The sequence below is a fragment of the Heliangelus exortis genome, chromosome 10 (genome assembly GCF_036169615.1).
Source record: "Heliangelus exortis chromosome 10, bHelExo1.hap1, whole genome shotgun sequence".
Lineage (NCBI taxonomy): Eukaryota > Metazoa > Chordata > Aves > Apodiformes > Trochilidae > Heliangelus > Heliangelus exortis.
This window is the reverse complement of record NC_092431.1, coordinates 18,304,665-18,321,499: the sequence shown is the minus strand read 5'-3', so window position 1 is coordinate 18,321,499 and position 16,835 is coordinate 18,304,665. Positions and strand designations below refer to the sequence as shown.

General features: G+C 40.5%; 1 protein-coding gene across 4 annotated transcripts in view; it reads right to left on the bottom strand.

Moving 5' to 3' along the window:
• The window catches only part of ELF2 (E74 like ETS transcription factor 2), a 37,939-nt gene extending 21,784 nt beyond the window's left edge, over positions 1-16,155 (bottom strand). Inside the window, exons 1-3 of one of the 4 annotated variants that reach the window (XM_071753787.1) lie at positions 15,927-16,155; positions 8,187-8,362; positions 7,182-7,347 (exon numbers count right to left, since the gene is read on the bottom strand). In XM_071753787.1, the coding sequence (XP_071609888.1) occupies positions 7,182-7,347; positions 8,187-8,258 (238 nt within the window). In that variant the 5' untranslated portion in view covers positions 8,259-8,362; positions 15,927-16,155. Of the gene's footprint in view, positions 1-2,508; positions 2,580-7,181; positions 7,348-8,186; positions 8,363-15,926 lie in introns of those variants that run through there. The other 3 variants (XM_071753788.1, XM_071753790.1, XM_071753791.1) reach the window with 3 other exon arrangements.
• Between the last annotated feature and the right edge of the window lie 680 nt (positions 16,156-16,835).

Sequence of the window (16,835 nt, the reverse complement as noted above, 5' to 3'; positions counted from 1 at the left end):
CTGCTGTCCTAACCAGCAGGTTATCAAACTGTGAACTATTATTAACACACTGTAAATGTAATGTGATAAAAAGCAAGATTTTGAACAGTTAAGATTCCAGAAACACCTCAGAAGATGCAGCAGTCTCCTTTAGCAGCATAATCATTACCACCCACTGTGGACTCCTCAGCAAAGAACTGCAAAGCTAATAGCAAAATAATCACAAAGTGTCCTTGGAAGAACCAGGGAAATCCTGAGGAAAGTGGTCAGTGATCATGCCAAGCTTATCTCCTTGACACCACCATCTGAAGTCTATTAATACCAAAGCCACGGGGCCCTCACAATCTGCATCTTTAAATGGATGCAGGATCCTGGTGTCACTTTTCATATGACAATTTAGTCATTCCACACAGAAAGGAGAATGTATTCTCAGCTTTGATACTACCTTTGACAAAGAGAAAAGGAGTTAAAGTAAAAAAAAGTCTACATTCCAACATATATTTGTGAATGCTCAATAAGAAAAACTTGGCTGTCTCAAAAAAAAAAATTACTTCCCTGCCTTTTAATTAAATTCTTTCATTTTAGAGCAGTCTAGCAGATAATTATAAATCAGGTTTTTGCATAGCATTTTACATGGTTTTATAAAATTGACAGTGTTTAAGATTGGTAGGAGGCTGACATATGAACTATGACCATTAAGCAATCTGTCTGTTTAGGACCTAGCACTTATAATTCTTTAAGACTTCTCAGAAAACTACAAATGTCTATTCTAAAAGCCCACTGAATCTTTATAACTGAATGTCCTGCTCAAACACACATGGCTTTAATGTGATCCTAGAATCTGTTGTCAGCTATAATTTCCCTTTTAATATGCAGAAAACTTTTAAGAATTATTACTTTTAAGAATTATTACTTTCAAGTTTGTGGCTATTTTTGTAATCAAAGAAGACCACCACGTCCTGTGCACTCATAACACAATGGTTTTGACGTGCCACATTGCATTTGAATTTCAAGACAGAAACCACAACATTTTTCAGCTTACATTAGTAAAATTCTGTGGCTGAGTTTGCATTGTAACATCCTACAATTGCTGAGTCCCAGTTGCAACTGGAGCTGGGAGTTTAGAGGAGAGCACATCTGAAGTCCAAGCTGTAATGCCCCACACTAGCAAACCCCGTATCAGTCTCAGGAAATTAAAATTATGCCTGAAATGTGTGGTTAAGAGAGGCTTTATTACAAAATACTTAAGTTTTGCAGTGTTCTTTCAGTGAGAATGGAGCTTTGAATGCAGCAAGGCAGGAACCTAAAAATCTAGAAAGAACTAGACCCCACAATCAGACTATTGTAGAAAAATATAATCATCCATAGAGCTGCTGCACAGCTCTCTTCATTAACTTCTCAGAAAAGGAAACACCAGCCAAGATGACATAAAATTAAAAGTGCAGTTGAATCTTTTTTCTGAATTAAGAATGTTACTGATAACAGATATATATTCCCTCAGTGTAACTGCTCCAAGTGCTATGCAACAGCACGTGTTATGGCAGGGGGGTTGCTTTGTTTCACTTTAATCAATATTTAATTAGCAAAAATGCAATGGATTTCTTGGCAGGGTGAGAATTCACACCAATGTAGCAGCAGCGTGGTGTCAAAATAAAATTAGCTCATGTTCAAAGGACAAATTCTTAAACCATTAGCACATTAGACATTTAATTCTTGCACAGAAAAAGTACTGCAAAGTTTTATCTTGCTTTTATCTAGCTAATGGGCTTCATCCTAGCTCTTTGAGGAAGGTGAGAGCAGCTCAAGCTGAGAGTTTAACCAAGTCAGAATGCCCACACACTTGTCTGTAGTCAACACAGCCTTCTAAAGCCAACTGCTCTCCACTTTTGAAACTCTCATCAAGCTGTCAGTGTAAGGAAATGAAGTTCAGTCAATAGGACACATCAGCACTACCAAAACACACCCAGATATTTGTGTTAGCTCATTTTTTATAAGAGGCAGTTTAAGCAAATAGTGTCTGGACAGGATGAAGGACAACACTGATTTATGTATCCTTTACATACACATAAACAAAGATAAAATTCTAACCAGATCTAATACCAAGTTCTTAAATATCTTAAATATGATATTTAACAGCTGGTGGAAACTTATCTGAGACAAACAAAAGAGTTCATAGGCTCAAATTCACATATGAAGTCAGAAAGAAGCAGTTTTAGTCATAATGAGAGAAGGCACACAAAGGCAGAAAGAAGAACAGGTAATAAATGAAGAGTTCACATAGATACACAAAGCTGGCTCCCACAGTGATAGAAGTATTAGTAGTAACATGAATTGTCCACTGAAAGAAGAAGGTTTGCCTTAAAATATATATTTTATTCATGCATTTGTTTAAATCAGGGGAAGAGTTAAGTGTAAACTCACTATTTATTTAACCTCCTCCCTCCTTAATGTTCACTATCAATTTATATGATAGTGTCAACTGAACTTCCCAGTAGAAAAAAAAATTTAAGAGATTATAGACAAACATACCATCATTGTTGTCTTTGTAGCTCAATGTTTTTCCATCAGATCCTGGAGGGGCTCATTTTCAGATCCCCATTTTTTCAAGCAGATCTTCTACCCCCCTGTGGCAATAACATTTTTAGAATTAAAACAGACTTTCAAGTTGCACCACAGGGAGGATTTCTGATGGAACATTGACTTTTAAAGGTGGTGACAATTCACAAGTTGAATATCTCCAGCTTCTCTAAAGCAATAATTTTGTTCCTCCTAAAGATTTTAAAGTTGTAAGAAAAAAATCCCAAACCCGTACTTGCTGCTTTGATGATCAATAATAAAAAAAAAAAAAAAATCAGATAAAAATACTATTGATATGAGAAATTAGGGTCACTGAACCTATTAAATCAAGGTCCACATTGGTAATATGACTTTGGGATACCTCTTATAGGGATCAAGCTGTACTGTACTTACAGCAACATTTCCTTACCAGCTGTTCAACAAGACTAAAACAACAGCCCTGGTACAAGGAGTGTTGGTGCAGGCATAAAACAAAGGGAGTTAAGAAAAATACTGATAAAGTTGGCATTTTTAGAACAGCCTTATCCTATTTATTGTCATCTAAAGCCTCATTCAGCTAACAGACTGGGCATCATCCCTGGCTACAATCTGCTGACTGTGGAGCCTTCAGCACTGCCCATGTGGTATATCCATGGATGAGATTACCACATGACCACACCTACACATCCATGGTACAGGTCTGGGTTGTGACAGATGGACAGAAATATTTCAGACTGACTATTTCTTTAAAGAAAGCAGCTCCTGCTGTTACACCAGCTACAAAGGTTCTGCTGAAAAAAACCTGAAAATTGAAGGGCTAGTAACTTTAAGGACAGACAACTACTCAGGATACAGAGGCCAAAAAAAGGTGGATATTATTTTAAAATGTAAGAAAAGCATGAATAGTTTACTATGTGAATACATTAACTGTAGCAATAAATAAAATTTTAAGATGCAGTCCCCAACAGTCTAAAGGCACCACTCCTAAGAATACCATACACATCAAAAAAGAAATTTAAACACTGTATCAGTCTGAAGCTCATACTTGCCCTTTCAAATATTACAAAAGGCACTCACTACTTTTCACTGAGAACGTCACAGTCACCTGAAAAGATCAAAATTCCTTCATTTTGTTTTTCATAAAAAATTCCTTCGTAAATATTTTTTTCTGCTATTCCAAGCAAACATTTTTTTTCTGGAATAAGAGAAAAAAAAAAAAAAAAGTAACTTTGACCATTCAGTCTTTCTTGTTTGACTCTTGGGTTTTACTTTTATTATTAATGGACTAATTTTGTACTTAAGGGATTAATTCTAATTAATGACCCTTGATTAACGAATCAAGATAGAACAGCAGGAAACAGGCTGAAAGGAGTATGACTGGCAAAAAAACCCATACTCCACTGAAATGAACTAAAAATTCATCAGTATTTACAGATACAGCTATTTATAATTATTACTCAGCATATTTTTTTTCAATAGTGATTTCACAAATGCAGGAAATTTTTAAATACAAAATATCACAGGTCCTGATTCTGCCCTGCCAGTCCTTACAGTTTCTCATCACAAGACAGCAAACCACAAATAAACCCATTAAATGCAGAGCACAAATCATCTCTACAGTGCCCTAACTACATTTTTCCACATCAGCTACTCCACCACGTTAATCCCAAAGGGGCCCAATCCCTACCTCTGAAGGCTGAAACAATGCTACACTTGACTCAGTTCTGTAGCTTTAGATTCACTGCCAAGCAGCTGGAGGCTCTTGGAATATCAATGTTGTAACATTGTGAAGCATGTGAATCAGTAGTCATTGGAATTGCCAAAGATTGTCACAAGCAGGAAAAAAAAAAACCAAAAAAAACCAATCAGATCCATGGCCAACAGCAGAGATTCTGCCAACAAGGAGTGTGTTGTGTTGGATGGATAAGTATAATTTCAAATATTGCCAGGACTTCTGATGGGTTTTCAGTATTTACCATCCTATCTATACTGTCTAGAACCAGAAAAGGTATTAAATCTACTCATTCTTGGTGCAACCACTACACATTTATCAAATCATGTGATTTTTTTAATGTAGTAATTAATCCTAACATTTATGGAATAGCATCAATTAAGACAAATTGAGCAACAACTGGTTTCTTTAACAATGACATGTTACCAAAATGAATTCCTTCTTTGGGTTTTTACATTCTCTCTCCACCCATTTTACCTCTTTCTATGAGCAATTAATTCAATATAATTCAAATTATACCAAAATGTGTTGGTCAAACACATGCCCCACAAGACTGCCTCTCTCAGAACAGTCTACACCAAGCATTTATTCTATCAAAATTAGATACAAGCTTTGTGCAAAAACCTTTTCTCACTCTCATGTATAATTATTCCATGGAAACTGCACTGGATTAATGGTGTATATACTATACAAATAGTAATGAAAAGTTGGAGTGTGGGAATGGGTGTGCAAGGGGAGATGACTTCTCTCCCCAGATTTTTTTGGAATTGCCAATCATAACATTAATTAGCAGGTTCTTTTAAATCTTCATTAGATTTTAGTTTGTCCAATACATGGCTGTAATTTGTCATTTTAGTGAACACTACCTTTAATTTTTTGTAACAAAGCTATTTCAACAAAGTTTTAAATATTTGAATTTATTTTAATATTTTGTTTCTATACTAAATTTTAAGGACATATTAACCAAAATTATTGTAGGGGGGGAAAAAAAACCAAAACTAACACAAAAACCCACCATCAAACCATCTGCAGTCAAGACACAGCCCTTAACATCTCCAGCCACAAACTCACCAAATTATTGCATCAACTGCCCTACATATTTCAAGACTGTACTTTCAATTACCAAGACTCACAAGCAGACACAACTCTGTGAATGTAAGTTAAGAGAAGTCCTACAGAAGAGCTACAAGTTTTTAATCACCATTTCCACCAATTTATTGTGGAAAATCACAAAAAATGATACTTCAAAATACACAAAGCTCACTTGCAGTAGCTCTTATCCTAAAAGAACTGTTCTGCTAGCCAGTAATCTACCAAAAATCTTACAAGATATACATATTTAATGGTAAACAAACAACACTTCTGAATGCAAAAGCCTTCAAATTATAAGCACTTTTAGGTTTTCAAATACAAGTTTAATCTATAAAACTCAGCTTCTTGGAAAGAACACCTGCACTTCTCACTTACCTTATCTTTAAACATTTTATTACAATAGTCAAAAAAAAAAAGCCCAAGCTTATTTCATATCTTTTCTTTCCATTAATTTGTTGAACTTATAATTAGCATATTTAATTCAATACACATTTGAGTAAACTGAAATTGCAAGTATTGTCCAGAAACCTGAGCCACCAGTTCATGCACATCTTATGGAGCTGATGCATGTGATTTTTGATGCAGTGCTACAGAAGATTAACATCCAGATCCAAAAAACATGAGCAATTGTATCCACTATTCAGGGAGAAATCTGAACTGAAACCAACCTAATCTGATGGGAATGCACAGATATTTACTGGGCTGAAAAGTTAAGCAACTGAGAGAAGGGTTTCTCAGCTTTGTTTTGCTTGCCTGACATCACCAATTTCAAGTCCAGCTCTAAATGAGGCAGCTCAAGGACAGGACCATACACTGTTCATTTCCTAGTCAAGCAATCTCACTTGTTTAGTATGAAGTGCCCAAGATCTGTCCTCCCATTGCCTGTATTTCTCTGTCCTTTCCACCCCAGCACTGCTCAAGCCCTTGGCTGAGCCATGTCAGCATGTTAATCCAGCAGAAAGTTAACCCAAGAAAAGCACAGAACAGCTGAGGGTTCCCTTGCTAGTTTTTTGTGAAGAATTAACCTCCTGAAGTGGCTAAAAATGTTCTGCAAGTTGAGAAGCACCACAAGGAAGCAAGTGGAAGGGACAACAAGAACTGCAGCAGCCCACATTTTGCCCTCTCTCAGAGGCCAAAGCTCCTGATTGTGTTCTTTGGAGAGAGATGTGCAGAAAGACACACACTGAGCACTGAACAAGTAGCTGGTTTAACACCAAAGCTCTACTCTCTTCTTCATCCCTAACTCCTTACTTTACCACAGAGCTGAGTTAATTTCATTCTGACTGACTTTGTGCCCATAAAGGTCCAGTCCAACTCTATCCCCCCCAGCCATGCACTCCTGCCACTAAACCAGCAATAAAACTGCACTTGGACCAAAAGTGCAGCATGGCAAGGGACAGAAGCTCATAGGAAGGGGGAAGGCTTGGCAGAGCAGGTAAATAGAGCTGTGCAGTCCATATTGCCAGTTCTTTGGCTCAGACACACTGTAGAATTAAATTCTAACCAGCTTTCTGGCTCAAATGATTAAAAACTTCAAGTTTAGTTGCCTAGTTAAAGCCCTGCATAAGTAAGTAACAAACCCACAAATGAAGATCCACCTACTTCAGTGTTAACATGCAGAGTCCTGCACCTAAAGTGACATTTTTACCTTCCAAGCCACAATCCTGTCACCACTGAAGCTTAAACTAAACTTTAAACTAAGTTTAAACCTAAGAGATGTGAACCCAAGTCAGGATCTCCACCCTGTGGGTAAATACAAAGCCATTCCTCAGTGACATCTAAAAACATCACACAAAAATTAATAAAATTGTAATAAGTCTACCTGTTTCCACAGTTTCAGTCTCAACTTCTTGCTCCTCTGCAACATCTTGCATCAGGTAAGTCTCATCATCATAAACCAGGACCTGAGCAGCATATCCCTGTTCTAGTCTGGCACTAGGAACTGGCTCCACAATCACTGCTGGGAATTCAGAGACTGGCTCATTTTCCTAAAGAAAGCAAGAAAAGGGAAAAAAAATGCTTTAAATATTGAACTGTTGACTCTAAATCAGTATTTTCCTCTTATGCTCTTGCATATTTTAAAGAATAATAATTACAAAAACTTTTAAGGGAAATTTTCTTCAAGTAAGAGAAATAAGAAAAAGTTAAAGATAGTTTATCATCCACCAAAGGCACCTTTCTGAACCTCAAATATATTTTCCTGGTCTTAAGCACTTAAAATTTAAAATAACAGATACCTTTAAGACATAGAAAAAGAACAAGCTTTCTAATTAAGACATTCAGCTGTGCTGAGTTTCCTCTCCCTCTGCTCCACTAATCTCATCAAGGCTTTGTGTGTCCAACATGCCTACACCTGACCTGCAAGAATGCCCATGGTTTGGATTAAGTAAGAGCATATTTCAACTGCTGAAGGGTTGCAGAAGTGGAACCCTGCCAGATTCAATTAGAGGATATAGAGAATATATTTACTATTTGTTGGTAAAGACACAAAATGCAAGCAAATACTTCACACTGGTTAACTCTGAAAATGGTCCTTGTATTGTTCTGCTAGCCTTGTTCTGCACCCCAAGACACAAGAGATTGTTAAAGAGATCCTTAGTATAGAATTTAATTTTGTAAACCCAGTCCACAGTTGTACTGCAGAATTCAAAGCCTACTGCTTCCACTTCTCTGTGATAATAAACTCTTTTAATAGAAAATATTCTCACACAACAATCTCTAATCCATTTCACTTGCTTTCACAGGAAGTTTACAGTGATTTTTTCTTTCAAATTAATATAAAAGGTGTAAAGTTTATTAGTAAATAAATGCCATTTATTTTTCTAACCTCTTGCTTTTTTATTCCATTGCTGTCAAACTCCAGACCAGAGCCTCCAGTGTCAATCACTGCTGATGTCATGGTGCATCCCCTGAAGACCCTTTGAGAGCTTTTGTCTATGGAGCCTGAGGTTACCAAAGGGTTAAATTCACAATCCACTTCTGTGAACAGCGAGGCAGAGGTCTCTGAAACACAAAATTATTTTAAGTTATATTCAAAAGTCTTCCAACATTGTATCTTTGCCAACACGTAGACACTGCATGTTACATCTCTACAGCAAGTGAGAGCATCAGGGAACAAACCTGACAGAATGTGCTGACCTTGGTGAAGCTCACACTGAGCACTGCCACACAACACAAGTTTCACACTAATTTTTAATACTAGGGTAATACAATCTCAGTTTGGCTCTTTGCAACTCATTAAATATCACACAATTCTAAAAACAAATCATATCCCTGGGTATTTGCCATTTCCAATTCAGTTTCCATGAATTTCTCACATACAAACAAGTTTTTTGAAACATACATATGTTCAAGTTAGTGTGGCTTCTTTATAGTTACTGTTTTCCTATTAAATTAGGAGCCTGTTTTTTTTAACTACATTTTCTTCTTTATTCTTTGCTCAGTTTCATAGTAATTTCCTAAAGTTTCATTACTACTTTCATAAGGCTTTCAAGCATACTTCATTTTTAAAGCCATGCATGTGAGAAATATCTCATAAATACATAGTTGATTTTTGATCTACAGTTTGCTTTGAAATAAAAAGTTTTGTAGCAGTTCCTCTTTTTTCTCTAAAGGAAATTCTCGAGTCAATTAAAAGAAAAATAACAAAACAAAATAAAACAAAACAGTTCTACACCACAATGCTTTGAGTATACCACGGACTCATTGAACTTACAAAGATACAGAACCTGCAATTTCCTGAATTTCTTTCAAATTAGGCTAACAGTAGGAGCTTTGTTTCTAAACAACTGCTATATCCTAGATATTGTTACTCATATCCTGTCTCTGGAAGATACAAACAATCTGCATTCATAAGCCCTGGGCTGTGAGGAGCACTTTACTACTTCAAGATGAAAACTAACTAAAGTTTGGCTCCTTATTTGTACAAGACAAAGCACATATTCCACTTGACACAGGAGAACCCAATCTGATAAAAATTACCCTTTGGGAGTTACTCCACTGAGAGCAACTCTTAGAACAGAAGCCAAAATTTAGCCCAACATTTTTAATAAAATGAACTATCATTTAGAAAGCTAGAAAAATCCCACAAGTCTGCAAGAAAACTTGATTTTCTAACACATACTGAGGAAAAATACTTGTTAATAATACCCCAAGTGGTAAACCCAATAAGCTTGCTTTTTAACAGCAGGCAGTCAGCTTAAACTGAAGAAATTTTGCACATAGAGGGAAAACAGAATATTAATATTTTTCACTTTACATACAAAAAGGAGAATGAATTCTGACAGTGGCTTTCTAGGCAATTAATCCTCATGAAATAAAACTGAAAAACAGGAGATTGACTTAGCTGCAGAACACGTATAAGATACATTCCAAAAGAAAGGGAAAAAAAATATGTGCAATTTAGGAAAAAAGGTAGTTTTTGCTTACATAGGCAACCAATTTGACACGACAAAGCATGATTCATAGCTAAAATAATTTCACTGGTAGTAACACAGAAATACATTAATGCTTTATTTTCCATTGATTCATTTGTAAAGCTAGCATCACCATTTGATTATCAATCTTTTTCTTGATTAAAAAAAAGACCTCTTCTGCTCCCCAGACAAGAATCAAGCTATAATGTCTTTAACAAGCATCCTTGGAGCTATACACAACTATCACCCTCCAGGCTTTTGGCACAAAAACAGCACTAGAAATACTGCCAAACAATCATAACCCAGGAGAAGCCCCAAGAATGGAAATTATATTTTAATTTGCAAGCACAGTCTCCAGCCTATTTCAGACATTAGCATTATTCCTGCAACTCAGACTTGTATTTAGGTAAGAATATACAATGCTACAGGTAGTAACTTTGCATAGGTGCCACCAGGATAGCTGGGTTCTCATGCAGTGTATTAATGCAAATAAACAACAATACACTAGACCACAGGCACCCTGCACTCATATTTTATGTACTATCATCCCACACAGGTGGCAAAACAGCTGCCAAATGGTGGACACTGAAAAAAATTAATACCACATAGTAGATCAGGTACCTGCTGGTTTTGTCTCCAAGGTTACAAGTTTAGGTTACTTTTGCTCTGATTTATCTCTAGATGAATTACCTACAGAATTGTAGATAGGACAATGCAGGAACATAAATTATAATCCTTATTTTCCAGCTTCAGAAGAAATCCATAGTAATAACCTTAGAGGGGAATATATACAGAAGAATGAGATGCTAAATTTTAGCATTTGTTTAATGCAATCAACAGTCCAGACATGGGAAAAATGAAAGAGTTTTTATATAACAGGATTGGAACTTCATACTGAGCCTTGCTATCCAGCAACCTTTAAAAAATCTGACAGGGTAGGGAAAAAGGGAAGCTCACTGGCCAGTAAGTGGGAAGCCAAAAGTTTCAATTCAGTCTGGTTTACAAGTTCTGAGTTAAATGCACAAACACCCCCCACACCTAAGCAGATACACACTTTCCTTTCTGAATGAACCAGCTAAATGTCTGTCCCCTTTCCCTGAGCAGAATGTCCTTAGGAGAAGCCTTTCTGCTTCTCCCTCAAATTTCAGCAGAATACTCTGTTTTCCCATCCTCTTCCCAGCAAGCCACAACTAATTTGACTTCTGTAAAAGACTGCCCAGCTACCTTCAAAAATCAGTTCCAAAGTTCAGATTCCCAAAGGCTGAGTTAAAAAGGCCAAGACAATTAGACTCAGATTATTAAAGTAAGAGATTATTAAAGATTGAATAGATTGAAGAAATCAGGCTATCTCCAGCAACAAAATTAGGCAGCATAGAAGCTTATTCAAAGTGTGACTATTTTTGAGTTACAGAACAACATGCAAAAAGATTTAGGGGGAAAAAAAAACCAACAAAAACCCACACATCAAAGAAACAACCCCCCTAACCTCTACAAAATTAATTCCTCTCTGGACAGGTGTTTACATCAAAGCAAAATCTGGAATAAGATCAGATGAAAAAAATATAAAACTAACATTTCTGAAAGAGATGCCCAAAACATTATGTTGCAGACCTGACAGCCATTCCTGCTCTTCCTGGTCATGGGAAATGCAGAGAGAAACTAGTCCAGAAACATTTGGAATAACCCTTACAACACCAAAATCAACTTTATTTCATCACCTGTCATTTTTGTGCACATCTCATGGGAAAACAAAAATAAGTCTGTGTGCTTCCTCAAAAAAATTAAATCCCCAAATCTTGTAGACACATTCTTTGCCTCAAGAGCAAGAGCTTTCTAACTGTTTAACACTACAAAAGACACCACAAAGACTCTCAAATTTTTTTTTTTAGTTTTCACTGGTCAAGAAGATCAGTTACAGCACTTACATCTTCAGAGGCTGCAGGGCACTTGTCAGAAAGGATGCAAATTACCAAGGAGTTTATTCACATATTTATTTATTTATTCACATGTTTATATGGCCTACATTAGGTAGCCAAGTGTCTGCCTATATGAAATCAAAAAAATCTTCATGTTTTCACCCCCTACCAGCTTAAACATTTCAAATAACAACTGTGGTGAATGCACAGCAGTCCCACAAAACCCAGAATCTTAAATCAATCACCGTGAGCATAACCACGAATCAAGTTAATACAGAAGCAAACATGCACCTCAACAGAATTAAAATAATAACTAAAAAAACAGTGTGGGAAGGATGGCAGTGGCACCTCTGCAAATTGAGACTCAAAATGAAGTTATTTAGGAAAATTCTAAACATAATCAGCAAGTAGGTTTAGTACATTCTTTTTTATTATAATAAGACAAAAAAAAAATTCAGTTCCTGGGAAATAAAAAATAAAATGCACACACTTGTACCCACACACTAAAAGAAGGCAAACATGCAGAATGCTGGGCAGCAGTGACCAGAAGCAGCTCCTCCCACAGCTTTTAGAAGAAACATAAGAGTTCTTGGAACAATGTCCTTCTCTTTTCCAGCTGGCATCCCAAATCCTGAGGGGAGATTTATGAGGATACCTACACAGATGCAACCACAGAAGCAGGACTGCAGCCAGCAGTAGCATCACACACAACTTCTTTCAAAATGGCCTTAGTTTGGTTTAATTAAAAAAAAACCCAACCAGAACCAAACCAAGCAAACAAACACATCAAAAAAACCCAAAACAATCAAACTTATAGAAGCCAACTTCACAATGAAATTAGTTATATGTACAGAAATACACTGGTCAAGATCCCACTAACTGAAACAAGACTTCCAAAGGTATAAAGGTCTCTCAAAGACAGCACCTCAAATATACCAGTAAACTTCACTATCATTCCAGTACATATAAAACATAGTATATACTGTAAAAAAATACTGTAAAAATATTATGTTGAATGAAAAGGGTTTTTTAAAGACATTTTCTCAGGTAAGATAATTTTTACAGCTCTGGTTCAGTGATTCTCAGTGATATTTGTAAAAATAGTGAATTTTTTTTTTTCCTTAAACCCAGAACCAGTCTGAAAACTGAAAAATCAAGTTATTGCACAAGTTGACAGCAAAAAACCCCACATCTTAAACAGTTTAAGAATCAGGAAGTAGGCTCAAAAAGAGGATAATAACTAAATCTTTGCATCCACAACATCAAGGGAACAAAACAGAGAATCCATGCAATTTCTAGTACCTTAAAAATTACAACAATCAGTAAAAGTTACAGGAAAGGAAATCAAAATAAGGAATCACCAAAGCAAGTAGTCCTGCCACATCTTACTCAGGAGTTTCCATAACAACAGGCAAGAATGTTATTGCTGAAAGGGCTTAAATTGTTACACTGAATCAAATTAATGATGTAACAAATCCGGTCAGAAACTGGAGAACTCCTTCCATGCATATTTACTTTCCTAGTTGGATCATCCCAAATTTGATCCAAAAATTCAACAGCTTAAGCTGACGAGCACCAAAAACGTAAGCTTATAAATCACTTAAAAATTATTAACATCCTGCAAAAAGCTTTGTGGCTTCAGCAGGCTGCTTCTGGACCTCCCTGGATTTCATCCTATTAGTAGGATCTCATTCCCTGAACCCTTCCTTCTCTTCCCTCTGACAGAAATCTCACTCAGGTACCCCCCAACTTGGTACCAGCACCTCCTTTTCAACTGTGGGTCCTTCACAGGTATTTCCAGTGCCCACAAGCCAGAGTAAGGAACAATTATTCATTGTTTTACGTAATAAAAGAGTAGAGACTGGTCAAACTAACTGAGGATGCAGGTTTTAAAAACAAACAAGCAACCACACGCACACAAAAGGAAGCGGTGCATATAAACTGTGTGATTAATTTTCACAGGATATTCTAGAGGTTAAATGAGTAAGTTCTAATTATTCAGCTTTATGGAGGGAGAGACCCTGAATGGTTTACATGAATCATAGAACCATAGAATTGGCTGGGTTGGAAGGGACCTCAGAGATCATCAAGTCCAACCCTTGATCCACTCCCGCTGCAGTTCCCAGCCCATGGCACTGAGTGCCACATCCAGGCTCTTTTGAAATATCTCCAGGGATGGAGAATCCACCCCTTCCCTGGGCAGCCCATTCCAATGGCTGATCACCTTCTCAGTAAAGAAATTCTTTCTAATGTCCAACCTAAACCTCCCCTGGCACAACTTGAGACCTCTTGTGCCCTCTTGTCTTGCTGAGAGTTGCCTGGGAAAAGAGCCCAACCCCCCCCTGGCTCCAACCTCCTTTCAGGGAGTTGGAGAGAGTGATGAGGTCTCCCCTGAGCCTCCTCTTCTCCAGCCTCAACACCCCCAGCTCCCTCAGCCTCTCATCCATGACTATTTAACACAAGGATGCACATGGACTCTGAAGTTTATGGATCTTCTGAAGCTATGGATATAACTGAAACCTGAGAGACAGAAGGAGTATGTCCATGAAGGTACCATCCAGGAGAGCCATCCTGTTCCCAGAGCCTTTCCTAAAGCAGCTGATCCTGTGGAGAGGGAGTGAGGGGAGGAGGAGGAAGAGGATCTTTGATCGGGCCAGTTACACACAGTTTGGTAGATTCATATTTAAAATTCTTAAAATAAAGTAGTTTTGTGCTAATAGTCCCTGACCCAGATCTCTCTTGAAGTATTCAAAAGAGCAGATGGCTTTGTGACATCCTCCCTCAAAAGATGATAGGGAGTTTTCCACATACCCTAAACAGACATAAAGTAATTCAAACCTCATACATCCTCTAAGCTTACCCCAAATCACCAATATTCACACTCCTACCTCATTTCAAAGTTAAAGCAGAAAACATGCATGCTCTTTCTACATTTTTAGGGTACAGAAATACCTGGATTACTCTGAAATTTTATTGTTAGGGAGTTGTTTTCATGAGTCCCGAGAATCCTCTAACACTTTTACTCCCATATCCCAGGCTCAGCTTCATTTCTATTGCTCTTGACTAACCAGGGAACTCTCCAAAGTTTGATGCATAATATACTAATCAGAGAGTGCCAAAAAGCTCTAGGAGCCAATTACAACAAAGGCAAAGAATTATCAGCACATGGAAAAAAAAAAAAAACCAGCTTCAAAAGCATGACAGGAGATGAGTTCATCAGATTCTCCCTTCGGCAGATCCAGCCCTTCTCACAAATAGATTATTTTTAAACTGACAGTAAGATTCAGCCGTCTGCGCTAAAGCACTTAAATGGTTAAAAAAAGTCACAAGGAGGATGACAGTGACCAGCCACAGGGGAGGGAACATGCAAAACGAAGAACTGAATTATTTAAGTGGGAAAAAAAAAAAAAAAAAAAAAGAAAGAAAAAAAAGAAAAAAAAAAAAAAGAAAAAAATAAATAAAGAGACGCGAGACAACACACGCAAAAGGTTAAGAGATAAAACACACCAGCGCTTATCCAGCCCAACGTTTCCCAGGCAGGGTAAGGTGTAATTAATTACAAATACGCCAGACTTTAGGCACCGAGGCAGGGTGCGGGCCCGGCGGGCGCGGAGCGGTCTCCGGGCAGCGGGGCGGGAGGCGGCAGGCCCGGCGGGGCTATCCCATCCCCTCGCCAAGCCGGGAGGAGCGAGCACGCATGACAGCGAGTGACCAGCACGCCCGGGCTGCCATGTTCTCCCCAAGCCCTGTGTAAACAAGGCGCTGCCCCCGCCGCGCTGCCCCGGCCGCCGCCCCGGGAGGGGCTGCGAGGCTCGGCCCGGACAGGCCGCGGCCACCCCGGGGCCGCCTTTTACCCTGACAGCCGCCGGGAATCGCCCAACGCACCCTCGCCCGCCGGAGCGGCAGCCCGGGCGCTGAACCCCCCCCCCCCGCCTCTTCCCCCCCTGAGGGGCAGGCGGAGGCCCCCGGCCCAACGGCCGCACCAGCCCCGCGCCCACCGCCAAACCCAAAGCGCAACCGGGGAGGGGGACACCGGGGCAACCCCCGGCCCCGACACCCCGGGGCCGCCTCTCACACCCCGGCGGACGCCCCCAGGACGGGCGAGTCCCCTCGGCGGGCGGGCGGGCGGTCGCCCTCTCCTTCCCTTCCCTCCCCTCCCTCCCTCCTCCCCGGGTCTCCTGTCAGCGCCCACACCTCGCCCCGCCGCCCCGCCAGGACCCTGCGCCGCACCCTTACCGTACCGGTACTCCCGGAGGCCGTCTCCGTCGTCCGCCTCGTCTGCGAGCGGGAGGCGCCCGGGACAGAGCCAGGGCCGCCCCGCGGCGGGAGGGGCGGGCGCAGCGGCACAACCTGCCCGGTACCCGAACCCGGACCCGGCCCCAGCCCCGGTCCCGGCCCGGCCCCCCCCGCCGCGCAGCCCCGCGCCGCGACGCCGCCTCTGCACACGCTCGAGCCGCCCGGCGCGCGGGGGCGCTGCGGGCATGCGCGGCCGCCACGCGCCTGCGCGGGGCCCCGCCCCAAGCTCGAGGGTCCCCTCAGGAGGCGGCAGCGCCAGAACCAGCGGTACCGACCCAACCACCGCCCGAACCGGTACCGCCCGAACCACGGGTACCGACCCAACCACCGGTGCTGACCCACCCAGCGGTGCCGACCCACCCCCTGGTACCGACCCACCCACTGGTACCGACCCACCCACCGATACCGACACAGCCAGCGGTACTGGCCCAACCACCAGTATCACCCAAAACACTGGTACCGTCACAGCCAGTGGTACTGACCCAACCACCGGTACCAACCCACCCACTGGTATTGACCCACCCACTGGTGCCAACCCAACCACCGGTACCGACCCACCCACCGGTACCGACCCACCCACCGGTACTGACCCACCCACTGGTGCCAACCCAACCACCGGTACCGACCCACCCACCGGTACTGACACAGCCAGCGGTACTGACCCAGCCACCAGTACCACCTGAACCGCCAGTACCGACCCAACCACTGGCACTGACTCAATCACCTATACCGCTCGAATCACCAGTACCGAGCCACCCGTACCGACTCACCCACTGGTACCGACCCAACCACTGGTAGCACCCGCACCACCAGTACCAACCCAAGCACCAATACCAACCCAACTACCAG